The sequence below is a fragment of the Bombus huntii genome, chromosome 9 (genome assembly GCF_024542735.1).
Source record: "Bombus huntii isolate Logan2020A chromosome 9, iyBomHunt1.1, whole genome shotgun sequence".
NCBI lineage: Eukaryota > Metazoa > Arthropoda > Insecta > Hymenoptera > Apidae > Bombus > Bombus huntii.
Window position 1 is genome coordinate 7,749,895 of NC_066246.1, and position 18,262 is coordinate 7,768,156.

The 18,262-nt window shown below is 39.7% G+C and overlaps 1 protein-coding gene across 7 annotated transcripts in view; it reads left to right on the plus strand.

The window, feature by feature from the left end:
- Positions 1-2,561: 2,561 nt before the first annotated feature.
- Positions 2,562-18,262, plus strand: part of LOC126869231 (nucleolysin TIAR-like) — a 585,963-nt gene continuing 570,262 nt past the window's right edge. For 2 of the 7 annotated variants that reach the window (XR_007690850.1, XR_007690853.1), the window contains exons 1-2: positions 2,562-6,047; positions 6,362-6,671. Coding sequence is in view for 3 of the 7 variants with exons in the window: in XM_050625491.1 (XP_050481448.1) it covers positions 6,420-6,671 (252 nt within the window). In the remaining 4 variants the exon portion in view is untranslated. Of the gene's footprint in view, positions 6,672-18,262 lie in introns of all 7 variants that reach the window. The other 5 variants (XR_007690852.1, XM_050625491.1, XM_050625490.1 and 2 more) reach the window with 3 other exon arrangements.

Genomic DNA, 18,262 nt, shown 5'->3' on the forward strand with positions numbered 1-18,262 from the left:
TTCTCAAAGTTATGTCAAAAGTAAAAACTCAGAGATAAAACGTAAGTATCATTAAACATAATAAATATAATATAACAAACATACATATTTGAAATTACTAACACGTTTGGTATGAAATTTGATTGTTATAAAATAAAAAAATACTTTGAATACAAAAAGTACTGGAAATCAATCTTAATTAGATAAAATCATAAAATTCATTCAGGACTAATTAGAAATAATCGCAAGTGTACGATGTCGCAGAACTATATTCTACTATTTTAACGATAATATATATGCCCTGACTGAATGGTACCTCTATTAAACAGAGGAACAAATAAAATCGGGACAAAATTCTATTTCGCCTAACGCATATCATTGTTAATACAAGTTAATTGCCGTGGTTCTGAAAGCACCAATTTAACAATGACCGATGTGAGGCATAATTAATAAATTCGAACTGCTCTAGCGATGCGATTGAAAATACGAAATGTTCAAATCACAGGGTGTGTATGCGTGCCAGTGAATGGTTGGGCGTCGATGATTGCTTGACGGTCGATTGACGAGAATTCATCGAGGATTTAATTACAGGGACGTGCGTGATTTCTTCCACGACAATGACCGCGAGCAATTTTTAATTAACACACGTGACAAAGTGGACAAAAATGACGGGTGCCGATCGATGCGTCGCTAACCGCAGGTCTTTGGTTATTCCCGCCTCGTAGTCAACTAACGAAGACGGGAAAGAACAAATTAATTTGCCCCGTCTCGCCGAAGAGTAAAAGATCCTTCTTCTTTTTTTACATTTTACGTGAAAGGTTCAGAATTTTAAATTTCTATAAACTTTAGAATTAGAACGTGATGGAGACAATTAATTTTTTCACTAACTTGTACAGTATAACATTTGTTAGAAAAAATTTTGCCTTAAAAACTTTGGGATTTATTCTAAAATTCTGCCGCACCGGACATAAATAGGCGCACACCTATTACATTTATTGATAAACACGGACAAATTTTACTTTATTTAAAATATTTTACGTTATAAAACGTGCATGGTACGAATGAAATAAAAGGTTTTAAATAAAATAACTAAAAAATGAGAACAGTGAGAAACATTTAATTTGAACTACGAGTAAATATTAAAAGGTATTCCAGTACTTATATATACCTAAATAATGAGATAGAAATAAAACAATAATACGGGCAACTCTTATTCTCAAAATGATCTCAATTCTTTCAAAATACTTTCTCTTTGAATCGTTTTTCCAATAATTTACATAGAAGTCTCTTGTTTTTCAATCATACTGTATTTCTGAAGATCTCACACGCACAATATCTACACACGCGTGTACTATTTTACCACGCGCAATTAAATTTTCACGTAACACCATTCATCATATCCTACTTGTACATTTCCCAAATCGCTCATCACTCGTTATTGATGTTTTAACATAAACATTTGTCCAGTTTTTTAATACTCGTCAACAGAGTAGATTTTCGCTCCTATATAATTAAAAATGAAAAGAATAGTCGCAACGAAGTGCTGCGAAATTTATTTTATAAACAAATATCGAAATGCGGATGAAGTTTGCGAATATCTCAAAACACTGTTGCAAACCGATAATAAAGAATATTGAACATAACGTGACATTCATTCTTCTTTGTTAGCGTTGAACACATACTATGCATATTTTACTGCAAATCACATTGTATATAAATCCCATTGTTGCATACGTAGGCGACACTTTATAAAACATGGATGAGTTATGATGTATTACGTAAATATATCGATAGACTTGACGTGATGGAAGCGTTGCTAGAAATCTGAATGTAACTGGAAGTTATGTAACTTCGCTGCGAATAAAGAAATAGGAGCAGCATTTATTGCGAATGAGATGACAAGAGAATATTCGATTCGAACACAAAATATGTCAATTCATTTTAACTTAAATACATGCGTTCATTTTCGACATCTACGTTTATTCGATACACTTCTAACTCAATACAAATCTCTCATTCACAATAAAGTTTCGAAAGAAAGCTAACGAAAGTATATTCGTCGACTTGTATTAAAACGGAATCACTAATCGTACAAAGTTGTAAACGTTTAATAACCATAAGTATATACGTACTTATTTTTCATATATTTTCCACTGAGAACTTAATTCACAAGAAAAAGAACAAAACCATCATCAAATACATATGAAATATTCCTCTGGTTTTCACAAATCGTTGACACAAACTTATCGAAACTTATTGAGTTATTAACCAACAACAGATAATCTCTAGGAATTTCGGTAGGTGAAAATCAGAGGGAACGCAAGATAAAAAAATAGGGGGTTGCGAAGGACGATAAAATTGATAATTAAAAAGCGATGCAGGTGAAACAATACCAAGAGCAGTAACACGAACAGCCGTTTCCAAGGCCCGAGCTAGGGCGCTTTGCGCGCCCTCGGTCTCCCAAACGTCCGATCTACCCTCTCTTCCACCACCTCGAGGGAACGAAGGAACGAACCAGGCTCCCTCCACCTACCACCCACACGCCCCACCAGCCCGACGGACCACCCCTCCAGTTACCACCGCCGCCGCTGCCGCCGCCGTCGTCGCCACCACCGCGATACATTGCGATACACGGTTCTTGTCTCCACGCTACCTACCTACGTGCAGGTCACAGCGCTCCACCAAATCCATAGCTCGCTACGCACTAGGCCACTAGGCAGCATCCTCCTCTCGCCTCCACATTCTGTGTTAGTCCATTTTTCCCCCCTACGCTCTCGCCCGTACGCCTCGATCCCTCGTGTCAAAGACGCGCTCTCTCGTCTACGTCCTCGCGCCGACCACAACCACCAATACAGCCGCGGTTCGTAAACACAACAAGCCACACGACGACGCACGCGTACAAAGAAGTACGTTTCACGGACCAATTCGTTTTTACGTCGTTCTTCGGCGTGATCTTGATCCAGCAGGATCTTTTCAACGAGGGAAGACCGTTCCAACGGCGCGAGTGTCGATTCAGCTGTTTGTGTTTCACTGGGCAACCACTGTTGTGAATTGTGTTTCCGAGTGCATATTTCAGTGTTTACCCGGGTGTTTGACAGTGAAGAACCGGTCGAGCACGTGCGATCACGAATGATTCGCGAGATTCTGTTGCTGCCCGTCGGATGGATGTTTCGCTCGCTGGAAATCGGTTTCTCGAAGCTTCTCGTGAATCTGACAAAGACAGATTTGACGAATCCTTCGATTTCCTTACGCATGGTAAAGTATTTGGATTCGTTGTAACAAACGTGTTATTAATCTTGCAGACGAAATCTAAAAATTGACGGCTGCTGCGAGTTCCTTTCAATATCGTTGTGCCACAGTTGACAAAAACTAGAATTCTAGGTAATTACGAAAATTGGAGAGATCGCACGATCTACTTGTGCAACCGAATGCTGGCTAGTGAATTCCGTGTGATCGGAGGCAACGCGAAAATTTAGCTAAATATAAAGAATTATTCTTGATTCGCGTGACTCAAATAAAGAAAGTGAAAAGATACCAACGACAATAGCACAATAATCTGATCGACGGTATAATTCTTCCAAATAATCATTCGACGCTACCGAGATTCTGTCCACGTTGACTGCGGCCTAAGCCCTTCCGACGTACTATCTTGTCACTCGTTCCACGCTTGGTTAGATCCATCTGTCGGCTAAACTGCCACGAGGAAGTTCACGGAGTAGAAATAACGCAAAAACGATATAAATAAGGTATACTCGTGTAGTATCTATAAAATTACGTCGGTTGGTACGATATAAGAAAAATACGACGAACGAACACCCAGCAAACTACATGCACTGCAAACAGAAGATAAAACAGAGGAATTCCGTTTCGGCCGAGAGATATCGACGCCAAGAAGAAAGATTCTCCGCAACCGATGCGGTAAAGCTCCAGAGAAAAGTAGTTAAACTCAAGGTAGTACGAGCCACGTGAAACTGGTCGCTATTTTGCCGGGCCGTGCCGCTTGTAGAGGCTCGAAACCCCCTGGTTTCCCGCGCACAGCACGAGCCGAGCACACACAACTACCCCGACCAACCAACCAACGAGTCTACCCACCGCCACCAGCCCCTACACACAACAACCCAACGAAGCATCCCCCACTCTGAATCGCACAACAGCCTGAGCGGAAGTGCTAGTCAGTCGGCGAGCGACCTTCCAACATTACGGGTTAGGTTCCCTCTTTTTCCACCCGCCGTGTCTTCGTCCTCGTTTACAGAATCGCGAGGACGCGCTGCCTGATTAAGTTTCACACGAAGAAAAGGAAGAACATCTCAATAGATAACGATTCGGTGTCTCGGTAGTGAGATCGCGATCTCTGTTGCATCTTCCTACGACGCTGAACGCGATAATGACGCGGAGCGTCTTCCGCAATTGATACATTCGTGAAAGATCGAGATAAATAGTGTAACGGACGAAGGTCCAGAGAGCCAAGGCTACAGGAATTGTAGATATGCCATTCTAATTGTTGATGACACTTTTCCTTAAGGTGTACCACCGCGGTTGTAGTGTTCTTCATCGAGAAACGCGTTTCAAAAAGAACGTCGTGTAAACAACGTTCCGTGATTCCGTTTTCTATATAGTTCCGTACGTGAGCGTAATATCTGGTGAATGTAAAAAAAAAGAAACAGTGTTCCTAGTTTGAATTCGCTGGGCCGGAAGCATCGTACTCATCTACAGTGGAAGTGCTGAACGAGCAGCTGGGCTTTTTACTTTTACAAAAGTTGGTTAATAGTGCGCCGACTTTATGAGGAAACGTTACTAGTAGCTGAGCGCAAACACAGCTTTTCAACAAATACAGTTATCTCGAGGGGGAAACAAGAGAGCAATCAATTGTATACTTGTTGAACCGGCAAACCCGGCGTCTTTAATATTTGATACCGGCTTATACCGCGACTCATTCCACCACTTTACTCGACTGTAGGAAGTTTCTGTTGGCAATACAACACCGTTAACTTCTACCGAGACCAAACCTGTCGCGGAGGAAACGTTCGTTCTCCATTTGTATTTGTGCCGGCAATCCGAAAGATCGACGTGCGAGGCTACTCAAGTCGACCACGTGGTTATGAGTGTGCATCGACCACGCCGAGAGTTCTCGATACGTATCAAAGAAGTTTTCGGTAAAGCGTTTGTTTCTTGTGTAACATTTTAAGACGTTCGAAGAGTGCGCTCGAACACATAAAGACTGATTATAGTGATTCGTAATTATATATCCGTTTACCGATTTCTAGCTTTGTGTAAGCAACGTGTCAACGAAGTTCGACGGTGTGAACACATTTATACAACGATAACGGATAATTTGACAAATAATCGCATCTAGCCAAAACATTAGGTGACTTTAATCGTTTTATCCGCGAAAATCTTGTCGATCAAATAGGTAATACAAAAAAAGTGAGGTAGTGAAAAATAGGCAAAGTCGAAGTGAAGCGGCTGAGAATTTTATTAACGAGTAATCCAGCAACGAAGCAAGCTCCCGAGTGTCTCGAAGATTAACGATAATTAAAAAACCGGTGGAAGTTGGTTACCCCGAGGAAGCTGCAAAGTAGCAAGATCCCACCCGCAGGAGATCGTGAACTTAAAGAGACCCAGGTGGAAGTGGTCCAGTCCGGGTCAACGATCGGCGTTAGTAGATCGTATCAGACCCCTCAGCAAGGAGGGTGGGTGCAGTGGTGCAGTGGTTGCAGAAGGGCCAGCGAGGTTGGGGTGGCCTCGTCTACAGGCGCCTTGGCACCGAGTGCACCGGGCCCCGGGGCTGCAGTGGTGGGCTGCTTGGTTGGGGTGTACCCGTGTTCTCCCTCCTCCACGGGGCCCAGGGGCCCCATAACTCATCACTTCCAGGCTATTCCGAGTCAACAACAACCGATTGGTTGCCGTGCCTGTTGCTGCGTGCATAGCAATCACCAGCCAGCTTCGGTCCAGCTTACCAGTCAGCGGGGCGGCCTATCGCTGAGGGTAGCGAGGGTGGCGTCCACCACCTCCGTCCGAGCCGCCCCCTACGCCCACCCCCAGCACCAGGGGCTGGGGCAGGAGTGCAGGTAATAATAAATTACTAAACATACATTGTAGCTTCACTTCGACACGTATAGTACTCTACTACTACTACCACTACTACTACTCCTAGTACTACTATTACTACAACTACTACAAATAGTAACCACTACCATTACTACTTCTACCTGTACTACTACCGCTACATCCGCTTCTACTCTGCTCGTCGTCGTCGTCGGCAGTGTTTGACAAAATAAAAAAAAGTACAATATAATAAAAGTATAACGTAGTAGCACGTCGAAGTAACAAACACGGTTGATGGAGTAAAAGAGTTATCCAAAACCAAAAACGCACAAAAAAGGTGTAGGGAGGAGACGGGGGCATTGGGTGGAGGTGGTGCGCACATCCTCGGCAGCCCGATGCTGTTCGTCCCGTTCACGGTGCCCACCTTCCCCGCGACGCATCATCAGACGACCCACCCTGCGCATCAGACGCATCATCAACAGCTACAAGCCACTACCCAGAATCCGGTGCAGCAGCCGCAACAACTCACGCAGCTCAATCAGCTGAGCCACCTGAATCATCAAGGCATTGTACCGGCTACGACCAACCAGCCGACCATACACAGCACCAGCTGTTCGCCGCAACAACAAGCAACCACGCCGAATAAGGTAAAAACAATGTTACATCACTTTTTCATGCTCTTCTATTGGATGCACGATTCCTATTCGTCCCAATGAAGTGGAAGTTTTCGGCTTATCTTGAAGGTACCATACCGCGAACACTGGTCGGATTTGTAGGTCATTTATTATTTGAGCAACAGTGAAGCGGTACACGCTGAAAATATTTTCTTACTTCCTTAGATCTCACAAATAATCTCTGGTTAATCTTCTGATACTTTTACATTGAATTGACAGCTTCGATTTTCTGCTGTTATTGATATTATAGAATAACATCCGATATTATGTTTAGTACCTGATGAAGAATGCGTGGCTAACAATATAGCAGAACAGAGATAAAAACTTCAACTGACAATTGCATTCAATACAAAAAATATTAACAATATGCAAATTTTTGTATACTGTCGGACATAAGAATTAGAATATTCTATTCCTTATATTTATTAATCAACTCTGATAAATCTTACTTCAATTTGAATACTTTAAGATTATGAAGTATGTATGATGCAATTGATGTAACAGATTTATGATAAGATAACGAGAATTCAATTTATGTTAAATATCAGCACGAGTATCCTAATGCTTATAGCCGATACTATATGATAGAACCTAACTACTTTGATAGAAACTATAAACGTATACGAAAGCTTAAAGCTAAAACACCGACCTCTGTAAAACAACACTTTAGGGAAATAACAAAAATTTACAGCAATACAATTCAATCATTTTAAATACTTTCTCAAAAAAGATATTCTGTATTATATTATGAGAACAAAGGAGTTTTTACTGTTATTCTAGCCTTCTCAATGGCATGATCATTAAGTTACGCCAAAAGTTAATTACGGTTTATGAACTGTTTCGATTTTACATTTATCAAAGTTATTTACCATTAGCGACAGTTTTAATTACGGCGATATGCAAAAAACGCTCTTCACGTTGAAGCGAAACGTTCGATGGATTTTCGTTTCGGAGCTCGGAGGAATATCGCACGCAACAATCCTCCAATCCATCATTGCTGATCGTGACAGTTAAAAAATAATGTGCGTGTCTCAATAGTCAGGACAGAGCCGTTTATCATCGAGTTACCAGAATTCCAGTTCGCTGGTTTACATATCGGTGATTCAATTCGAGCTATTCAGTTAAATGTAAAATCGGAACTGACCAACTATAAATAAAATAACAATTCACTGTTCATGTAATCTATTCTGCGTGTATACTGTTTCATTAGCTGACCTTGTCTGCGCGTGTTTATTTATTGAAAACCGGCTTATTATCCTGTTGTTGCATAAATCTATTACCAATAACACGTGTTAATGTGCAAATTATGGTCTTGCACAGTATCGTGGTCTGGGAGTTTTGCAAAATTATTGTGATCATAATTATTATTACGTGCAGATAACTTTCATGATCTTATTTACGAAAATTAATTTCTCTCATTTTCTCTTCTGTATAATATTTTATTCCATTCCTTGTATTTAATTGTTATTACTTATCGTTAATCAAAGAAAATATTATTTTAACTTCTCACACGATGGCTTAATATTTATAAAGTTACTTTGTTATTTATTCGTGAAATTACTAAAGTATCATAAACTGTCAAGAATTAAAGTAGAACACTTATATCTCGTAAACTTATAAAATTGTTGATAAAAGGAAACTATATGCTAATAATATGGAAATTCATTGGAATATTCACAGCTAACGCAAACGATAATATTTCATGAATAATCGTCCCCACGATCGATAATTGTTTACTCGGAACAACCTAAAGTTTGTTATAATCACAGATAGAAGCAGTGCAACGATGGATTTTTCCAAAGCACAGTAAATTTCACTTCTTTAAAATATTCATAGAGAAAAGTCATCATACTTTCGTTCCATCTTTGAAGTAATACTTTTTATCTTTTATTTTATTCGTGTAGCCATGTATTTTTCGATAACTGTAGCCTATCAAATGCGAAAAGCAAGTCAAATATTCACGCACATCATATTTCTATTTAAAATCATAGATTGTTTACTGCAGATTTAACGTCCTTAATTAAAATATCTGTGATATTACCACTGTTTTCGAATTTGAATCGATATTTTATCTAAACTTGATATTTACAATTAATAACTTGTTTCCAAAAGCTATTTAGAAGTTTCATACTTTTTGAATCAATAATACATTGATACGCTTCTTCCTTCTTTTTGTATTAAGATTTAATACAAAAGGATATGTTTCGTGTTCTAAAAATAAAAGGAATAAGGAAGAACCACAAAAAGTTAAATTTTTCTGAGCACATTATCATCGTACAATTTAACTCATTCTGTTATATTATCTTGTTTTCTTAACATTAAAAGATGTGTCGAGTATGAAGCAAATACGAAAGAATTATTAGTAGTATGTATGATTTCTATGCAAGTTAGGTTGTAATATTATCGCCATTTAATAATACTAACTTTTTGATATTAACTTTTTGATTTAAAAAATAAAAGCCTCCTCCGTTTATTGAAACATAAGTAAGATCGAAATATAAAAATTCAATGATCGCAGCGGAGGTTAACATGTGCAACGAACATATAGTAATAACTAGCTATAGTATATAGCACGATACTATCGCATAATCCGTCATATATTAAATCTTAATATCGATTGACCGTTTAATCGTTATCATAATCTCAGTGACGCTTCACAATAACCTAAAGGATGTAATAACTTTTAATTGGTACCTATCGATATCGACATTTCTCTGTTTCGATCTCGATTCTTGTGCACGGTATCGCTGCGAGAGCGATGCAAGAGTCCTATTGCTTCTTTCATTCTTCTCGCCCGCATTTCCTCGCAGCAACGCGCTTTTATTATCCTGGCCGTGGTTCAAGTCAATTTTCTTTAGCGAGCCATAACTCGCCAGCTGAGTTACTCTTGGGCAAGCATCGTCGAGATACGCAGAGAGCGCGACACGAACTCGTTGCCAGCCAGCGAGAACTTCCTTTAATTCTTAGAGTCTGGCAATCCGCGGGTGGCGTTTCCTCTTCCTTGTGCCGCTTCTTGGAATGCCACTACAGAAGCCGCATGGGACTTCTTGAAACGATACGACCTTCTCCCCGTTGGCGCCGGATTGTCGATGAGAAGAAAAGACGTATTCTTACGATACGAGTTATCAATTACCAAACACATTCAAACACATTCTGATTCTACAGTTACTTACCTTTTTCATTGCGGCAACGATCGAAAGGGAGCTACGCGTCAATTATATGATGCTATGCAGGAAGAACATTGTGGGAAACCTCATTCAATTTTGTAACCGGATAACTAGGCAATTTTCAACTCTTCGCGCTTTGAAAATTGTTATAATAGATCGACTTTAGCACGCTTTTACAGTTTTTGTTCAACGATTTTGATTTGAAAAAAAACGTTATAAATGTTTGTAAATTTTTGTAAGTGTTCTTGTTATTTTTTTTCATATTTTATCGGTGGAAATGATACGCAAGATAATTTTTACATTGTTAACGTTGCTATAATAGCATCCGTAGAGTAGAAAGAATTGAATGAATAATTTTGAAGTAAATAGATTGAACTCAGAACTCTTATTACGAGGATTCAAGTGTTTGAAACATATTGTATGTAATCGTATACCAGATAAGGGAACACAATATTCGCTACAATATTTCAGAAATGTGAAATCGAATAGGACATACATAATATGCTTATGAATGGCCCTTGAAGTAAGTTCTAACATTGAGACACCATGGATATATGTAGCCAATTTTTCGAAACATATTATCAAGCAAAAATCTATAATATTAATCCAATATAATGTTCGTCTTACTATTTTTCCAAATACAAATAGTAAAGGATGATTTATATGACTACATACTATATAATTTTAATCAAAGATATAAGTCAAAAGTAAATTTCATTTAAATGTATAGTATGGAAATACTAAGACCAAAAGTAAAAATATAAGAGAAATGTAAATGTAAGAAATAAGTTGTATTTTCACGCGAATAACAAGTAACAACATCTTCTTCCTCTGCAACTTTAAAATCCACCTTCTTATTCAGTCTATCAATACCTTCCAACTGACTGCAAAGTGGGTCATCAAACTTTGTATAAAAATCGTTGCAACGTTCTGATATATTTTGTTAGACGGCTACAATCGTTACACGAAGTTTCGAGTAAAAAAGGGCATAGTTTGTCGATTGTTCTCTGGACTTTCCAAGTTTTGTGAATCGCTACATGCAGCAATTTCACGCGTGTCGATTATCGAGCGCAATTAATGAGAATAGGAATAAATCTTTAAGATAAGGTGTAGCTTTCATCCAATAAAGGGTTGGAAGTCTGTAGGTAGGTCTTCACGGAAGAATGAAGAAACGATAAAGAAGAGAGGTAGCCGGTGAAGGGAGGGAATAGCAGAATTTCTAAAGCAAGGGAAATAGCTGGTACAGCGGTAGAAGGTCGTGTAGAAGGAGCAGGAAGACTTTGAGAGTTGTTCGCGTAACTTTATTAATTAAAGGCCGTTAGTCCTTGTTGCTCGATACATCTTATATACCTACCACGGTCGTGGTTCTCATATACAAAGAAGAATGAGCAACCTGTCCTTCATCTATTCTGTCTCTTGGCGTCTTGTTCAATGTTCTTACCCCGCGTATCGATCATCGTCAATGTCCACCGTAGTTCTCGATGGATCGTGCATCGTGTTATTGGCCCTCAAAAGATCTCGCTTCCTTTATTGTGTTTAGCACAATCATTTTGGATCTTCCCTTTATGAGCATCGTCGCGTTGGATCACTTCAAAGGAGTTATGCATTCAGAGAGAAATTTTATTGATGACAAGGCTTGACATAGCGAGATCTTCTTTGTCTTCTTTATCAGGCTGTATTTCACAAGAATAAAATTCCATTTGCACGCATATGTTTTTCACTATTAGAGATTTGTACAAAACTTTCGTGTTTACTAAACTTATTTTCATTTGTTGTAGATTTTTAATATCTTCTATTGACCAAGCAAACACGAATGACAAAAATTCTGTCCCATCTGACTTTTCAAAAGACAGAACAGAAACATGAAAGTAATGCGTGGTTTGCTAAATTACAGAGAACGTTTGATATCGAACTAATCAACGCAGGTTCCTGTACTTGCAATAAAACAGAGAATATGCAAAGAGAATATGGAACTTCGTATTACGTACGTGGATATTGAAAGGTATTTCGAGGCAACTATTATACAGAAGTTAGATGCTTCAGATAAAACTAAAACCGTTAGATAAAAATTGAAACATTCAGCTTAAATAAAAATTAGAACATTCGAACGTGAGCGTTATTTCAAATTACTTTATTACAATCGTTGATCCAGAGTCAAATATTTCTCACACTAGAAAAAGTAGTAGCATACCAGGGAAAGTGGTAGTATACCAAGAAAAGCTTTTCACGAATAAAGAGGTATACAAGTGAAAGTCGCGGCGTCTCGTCGGTCATAGCGCGTTTCCTTCGTGGCGACCGCGTGACTGTTCACCAGCAGCATCCTAGAGCGGCGGAATTATTGCGGTTCACCGGGCCGTTACGCGTCCCTTTTCTTCGTGGCCGCGTGCATTCTCTCCAGGCGTCTATTAACGTCGTCGTGCGAAAAACACTACGCGAAAAAGTAATTATGGCCGAGCTGGGCTACGGTAACCGGCGGAAGAAAGGAGCGGCGCGCGACAAAGGACAACCGGTTAGCGCTTGCCATAATTAGGAAATTGCTTCTCGCATGGTAAAAATGTATCGTGGCGAAGAAAGCGCAGAAGGAACTCATTACGGGAGCGATGCTCGGGGGCGGGCAGGGATATGATGAGGGTGGTTGGGAAGAAGTAGAGCGGTGGTAGGGATGTGGGAGGAAGGACTATGGTGGAGGAAAGTTAGCTAAAGGTAGGAGGCAGGATGGTTGGGACGGTGGCGAGTGGAACGGGGGGTTGCGTAGCCGTTTTCAAGGGAAAGCGACGCGGAGGTTGCTCATGGTGGAAAGGAGCGAGGCGCGCGAGGGGAAGATCAAAGCACTGGAGATGATTTCATTACGACACGCCACTCGTCTACTACGTTGAAATATCAAAAGAGTGGCGGCCTCATACAAGTACGCCAGTCGTCGGCGCGCGGCTCCGCTCGGCGCGGTGTGTGGAAGTTTTCAGCACAATGCTTTTCTTGTCAGGCTAAAGAGAAAGGAAAAACGTATACGGCTATCGCGGGAAGGAGTAGGATAGAACGAAGGAAAAAGCTGCTGCACGAAAGTAACCCTCGCCGTTCTGATTCCCGAGACCATCTCTCCCCCTTCTTCTCTACTTCTTCTCCCTTTGCCCCGAAGGGAAGAATATTATTAGCTCAAGCTGCTGCCTATTGTCGAAATAAGTTCGACCGAGATGTCAGATAAAGATACGTAGTCGATGCACTGGATTTGTTTGGCGTCTATGAAGTTCAGTTTTACGGTGTGATCGTTCAATTTTTCATGATCGTTCTGATGCGTTCGGTGCGACTGCATGCTGTGTACGCTGCACGCTGTCAAAGGCACGGGACAGGAAGTTTATGGGACATTCGAAATACATTTTGGAACATTCAGTCACGTGACATACTTATTGTAGGTAGTGAAAAAACTTTAACTATTTATATGTGTATATAAAAATGCGATCTTTTGTTCGGATATGAATTTTTATTATACCAATATAAAACTTATTTTACTTTCTGTGTTCAATACGTCATATATAACCAAACAATATATTCATAACTAACCTTTTTTAAGGGATATCTACGTGGTATTCATTTACGATTACTTCAAATTTTTCGTCTCGAATCGATTACTTCGAATCTTTCGTCGATATGTATCAATTTTTAGATCGAAGGTGACATATAATTCGTTTTTTAACGAAGTTCTATCAAATTTCTCCTTTGTTCAGGAATTCCATAATTTCATATTTTCGTTAATTTCCAACATTTCAAGGTTTATGAAGAATGGCGTAATTTCATATTTTGTTCCTTCTTTCTTTTTTCCTACGTATATTGCACTCCAATTATGAGTAATCAACGCCGTAATTACGGGGGTTTAATAACACATTTCGCTTTTAGTATTTCTGCTTTAATGTTTCAAGCTTCTTTTCTTAACGATGCTACAGCTTCTTACCTAGATCACGCAACTTAAGTAATTTCATTCACGATAATAGTGTTAAGTGCAATCTCAATTATTTGTTCACTTTTGCAAAATAAAAACAGTATTTATGATAGTAATATTCTATTGTTTTTATTAATTAGAATTAATTAGATTAAATTAGAAGATGGAAAGTATAAAGAATGTATAATTCAATTTTGTTCAGTAAATGAGTTTTCAATAAATAGTTCCTGAATTGTATATTACAAAAGTTAAAATGACAATGTCCAATTATTTTCCATTAACGATCTTCCGTCGTACCTATCTTAATCTTCTTTTAACTGAATGAACATTGATCAAGTCCTGGCTAGTCTGAACACTTCATTACAATTCTAGCCACGTGCAAGTTAAATTTTCACGTGTCATTCTTCAAATCGGTTTACATTTGTAACTGACTCTGTTAATTGATCAAGACGATGCAGCATGCTGAACAATAAACGTACGGAAAACTACCCCATTCGAGAATAATCGGGTTATTAATTCACTTTAGCGTTGGATAATTGATGAAATTCAGTGCAGCTGTGAAGCTTTTAGCGGACAGATTCTCCAAGTTTTTTACATTGCCGACAGGAGCGAACGCAGAAAAAAAAACAGCAAGCGAAGAAGAAAAACTCACAAGCTCAATCAACGTAACCAAGTTTTATAACAATATCGTGTTTGGTTTCATTTTAACCAGGAAAATCTTACCAGTATGCTAATGAGATTTTTATCAACAAAAAATTGGGAAAAAGAAGTTTCGCCGTTGCGTTAGTATTGTTTCACCGATACGAAGGCGATACAGATCTTTCCAGGGGAAGCCACTACCGTGTCACATTACTCGCTTAACTGGTTCAAGGGGAAACACCTCCAGTAGTGGGGATAAACCATGAACAATTAACGGGCAGATCCTAGCGAACAATTATAGAGTCTCTACTAAATCACAACACCGTTTGCAATTCAAATAATATGTGAAACGCAGGTGAACAATGATGCTATAATTTTCATATACAAACTCATCTGAATATCAATATTGTTTTTGACTGCTACGATAACATAATGATAAAAATAGCTGATATATTTAAGAAAGTAAGGATACTGTGTGGGTTTGCCTTAATCCCGAGTAACTGCATGTTACTCTGCAGGAGTCATATGATAGTAAGTTAATTAAGTACATAATCTTAAATTCCTACGTATAAAATTATAAGATATATTTTTCTTTTTATTTTTAATTTTCATGATAGTCATTTATGAAAAGGGCTTCGTGACGCAAGTAAGACACGATAAATACATATTCAAGAATAATTTCCCGAAAGCAGTGATAGAATATTTAATTTAATTATTGGCTCAAATAAACGGAATATAAGAACCTGAATTACATTAAATATTCTGGGCGTGCCGCGGGGTAGGCCAGCCGGAAAAATATATATATATATATTCCCTAGTAGTTCCAGCCGTGCACACGGCGGAGGCGTACGTAGCGAAATCGCGAAGGATTCTGAAGCAAACGTGGAAAGTTGTTACTAACTGGAAATATGATACTCGGGCATTGCCGAGAAGTGTATTATCGCCTGCCACGAACTCTACATATTACTCAACTTTCGAAGTTCCGGCTGTAGCGGTTCCAACTGATAGCAGTTTAGAAAATAATCAGTCGAGCTATGTACCTACGTTCTCCTTTCGAACGGGTCGAGTAGTACGCGCGACTGCGTGACTAATCGTCTCTCCTTGGTGTAGCTCGTTAAACCCTTTGATCGACGAGCAAATTTTTCAGCCCTTTACCCTTTTAATATCCCTTCTATCCCGGTGCTTCCGACTCTCGTCCTCCGCGACCGTTTATCGTCCACAGGTCTCCGGTTGTATCCGTTAACAACCGGCGATCACGTAGAATTACGCGCCGAAAGGGAAGCCTGCAAGGGACACGATACAATTCCGCGAGATTTCGATGGTCCACGGATATCTGGTCTCGTCAGATCGATCTGATACGACGTTTAGTCTTGGAGCGCGCGCGCGCACATACACATTCTCGGATGGGTCAGTAATTAAAATGAAATTCCTAAAAAAGAAACCGGTAGCCAGCCCCCCCCCCCCCGTAATGGATACAACGCAGCGGGGACCATCATAAAATTTTACAAATGAGCGTACCGAAGTGGTGGCTTACGGAGAACGGCACTGGGCAGGGGTAGGGGGCAGGACAGAAATAAAAAAGTAGATAGCAAAAGCGAGAACAAAAAAAGGACACTCCGAACACAGCTACATGCCGCTGCTGTTGTTAGTGTCTGCTCGTCCTCCACCTCCATCATTTCCTCCTCCACCTCTTCCTGCTTCGTCTCCACCTCCGCCGTGCTGCACTCGTACCGCAGATACAAACAAACAGCGGGTCATACAGGCGAAGTAACAAATGCCGGACATTTACATTTAGCAGCGAGGGTGGCCTTCTCTCTTTCTTCATCTCTCTGCTTTTTTTCTCTTTCTTTCTCCTTAACGTTATTCCCGCGCCATTCGGTCCGCTTGTTCTCCGTTGTGTTCTTTCTTTTTTCGCGTGTCCTCTCCCCCTCCTTTTTCCTCTTTCTCTATTTCACCTATCTGGCTTCGCTTTTCCCCCTCTATCCCTCTCTTTCTCCCCCTTATTCGCGGGTTGAACGCGTCTGGTAACGAGAACGCGCGTGTGTGCAGGTTGCATTATGTACGGTGGCTCCGTACAGTCCACGGTTAACACAGCGTCGGCCTTCCTGGCACTTGCAAATTTTCCGCTTTTAAATGTTAATTTCAGCGTAATCGATGGTACTCGCTGGGCCGGGCTACCAGCATGCTCAGTCTGACACCCTCTGCCCTTTCCGTCCATCGAGCCTCACCATCGTAGAACATACTGGTCCAACGCGGTTGCCCTTGTTAAGCGGCAAATCGATAGAACTAAAAACTCTGTTGGATGTACTCTGTCAATGCAAATTCCGTCGAAGCAATATCTTTGCACGGCTCATTCAGTGGATAGTTTTAGAAAATTTGTCGCGGAGGTATAAATAAGTTGCGTAAATGAAAATTTGCCGCGTCTTTGCAGTGTATGTCCTTCTTTTAACAGTAGAATCTCAAATATTTCAGCTTAGTTAAAAGCTCGCTAGCGACCAGGTTCAAAGCATACGATTTTCTTCGTTTCGTTCTCATTACGACACATAATTAGAATTCTATACGAAATATACAATTGTCTATTAACTTCTTAAAAAGTGCAAATACAGCTACGAACCTTTCGTAAGTACGACAATTCAAGAGAAATGTGAAAGGTCATAGAATACCAAAGTGGACTAGCATCGAGGGAGTTGAATGAAACAGATGATGCTATTATGATCAAAATAGTATAAATATTTAGAATAAAGGAAAAGTATATGGTCTAGATAATCTTGTCCTATGAATTATATTCATTAGCGTATTATTACGTAGCTCTAATTGTAATCATTCAGCACGGTATATAACGTTGAATTAACTCATGTATATACAGCTCGTATTTTAAAACTCCCGTTATAACATTAATAATGTAAGCACGCATCAAAATTTAACACGGCTGAGAAATATCGCTGATAATTAGCGTCATAAAACGAACAACATAGAACAATTTCGATGTGGTTACACATTCAAGAGCGGCGCAACGACACGGATAAGTTCCAATAGCTACTTGCGTAATTGTTAATCGAATCAACATTATAAGTGGAAACGTGACAGAAAATTGATGAGCACGACGTATGCAAGTTGGTAGGTATGCAAAACAGAATCTGACTAATACTGACAACCGACCTCTACTCATTCAGCGAATTACAGATGTGCCTCACTGGCTGGTAACTACGAGTGTCCAATTACTTCCTGTTAACCGTCCGATTGTCGTCCATCGCCATGCAATGATACTTCTACCTCGAAATAAGCCGTGCTGCGGGCCAGTCACTGCCACCGACATTCTGCTTAATATAATTACGAAGTATCGATCCTATCCGGTACAAGCGACAAGAGAGAGAAGAGGACGAAGGATTGCTAAACGTTTTGGATAATGTCATTACCTAATTCAAAAAACGCGCGTTTCATCTGTTACTCCTGAAACGACCTTTTTTCTGTCTTGATCGTCCAAACTCGCATCTTCAGTAGTAGTAGACACTATCGTAGTATAGACATTTTGTAAAGGGAAACATATTGGCCTTGAGATTTCGAATGAATTTCAGGATAATGCGAGACCATTGGAACTTCTTACGTTTAGGTTCAATTGTTTCGTATCTCATTCAGTAGTGTCTTGTACAGTGTTAGAGTTCTATAGTGCTTTTGTTTTCGCTGTTTCTATACTATAAGATATAAAAATCAAGATACAGTTTGATGGAGAAAAAGTGATCCTTTATTCTCGATAGAAGTGGAATCACAAAATGAGACAAAATGAGATTTCAAAATCCAACTTCTTACACTCGATTATAAAACATTAC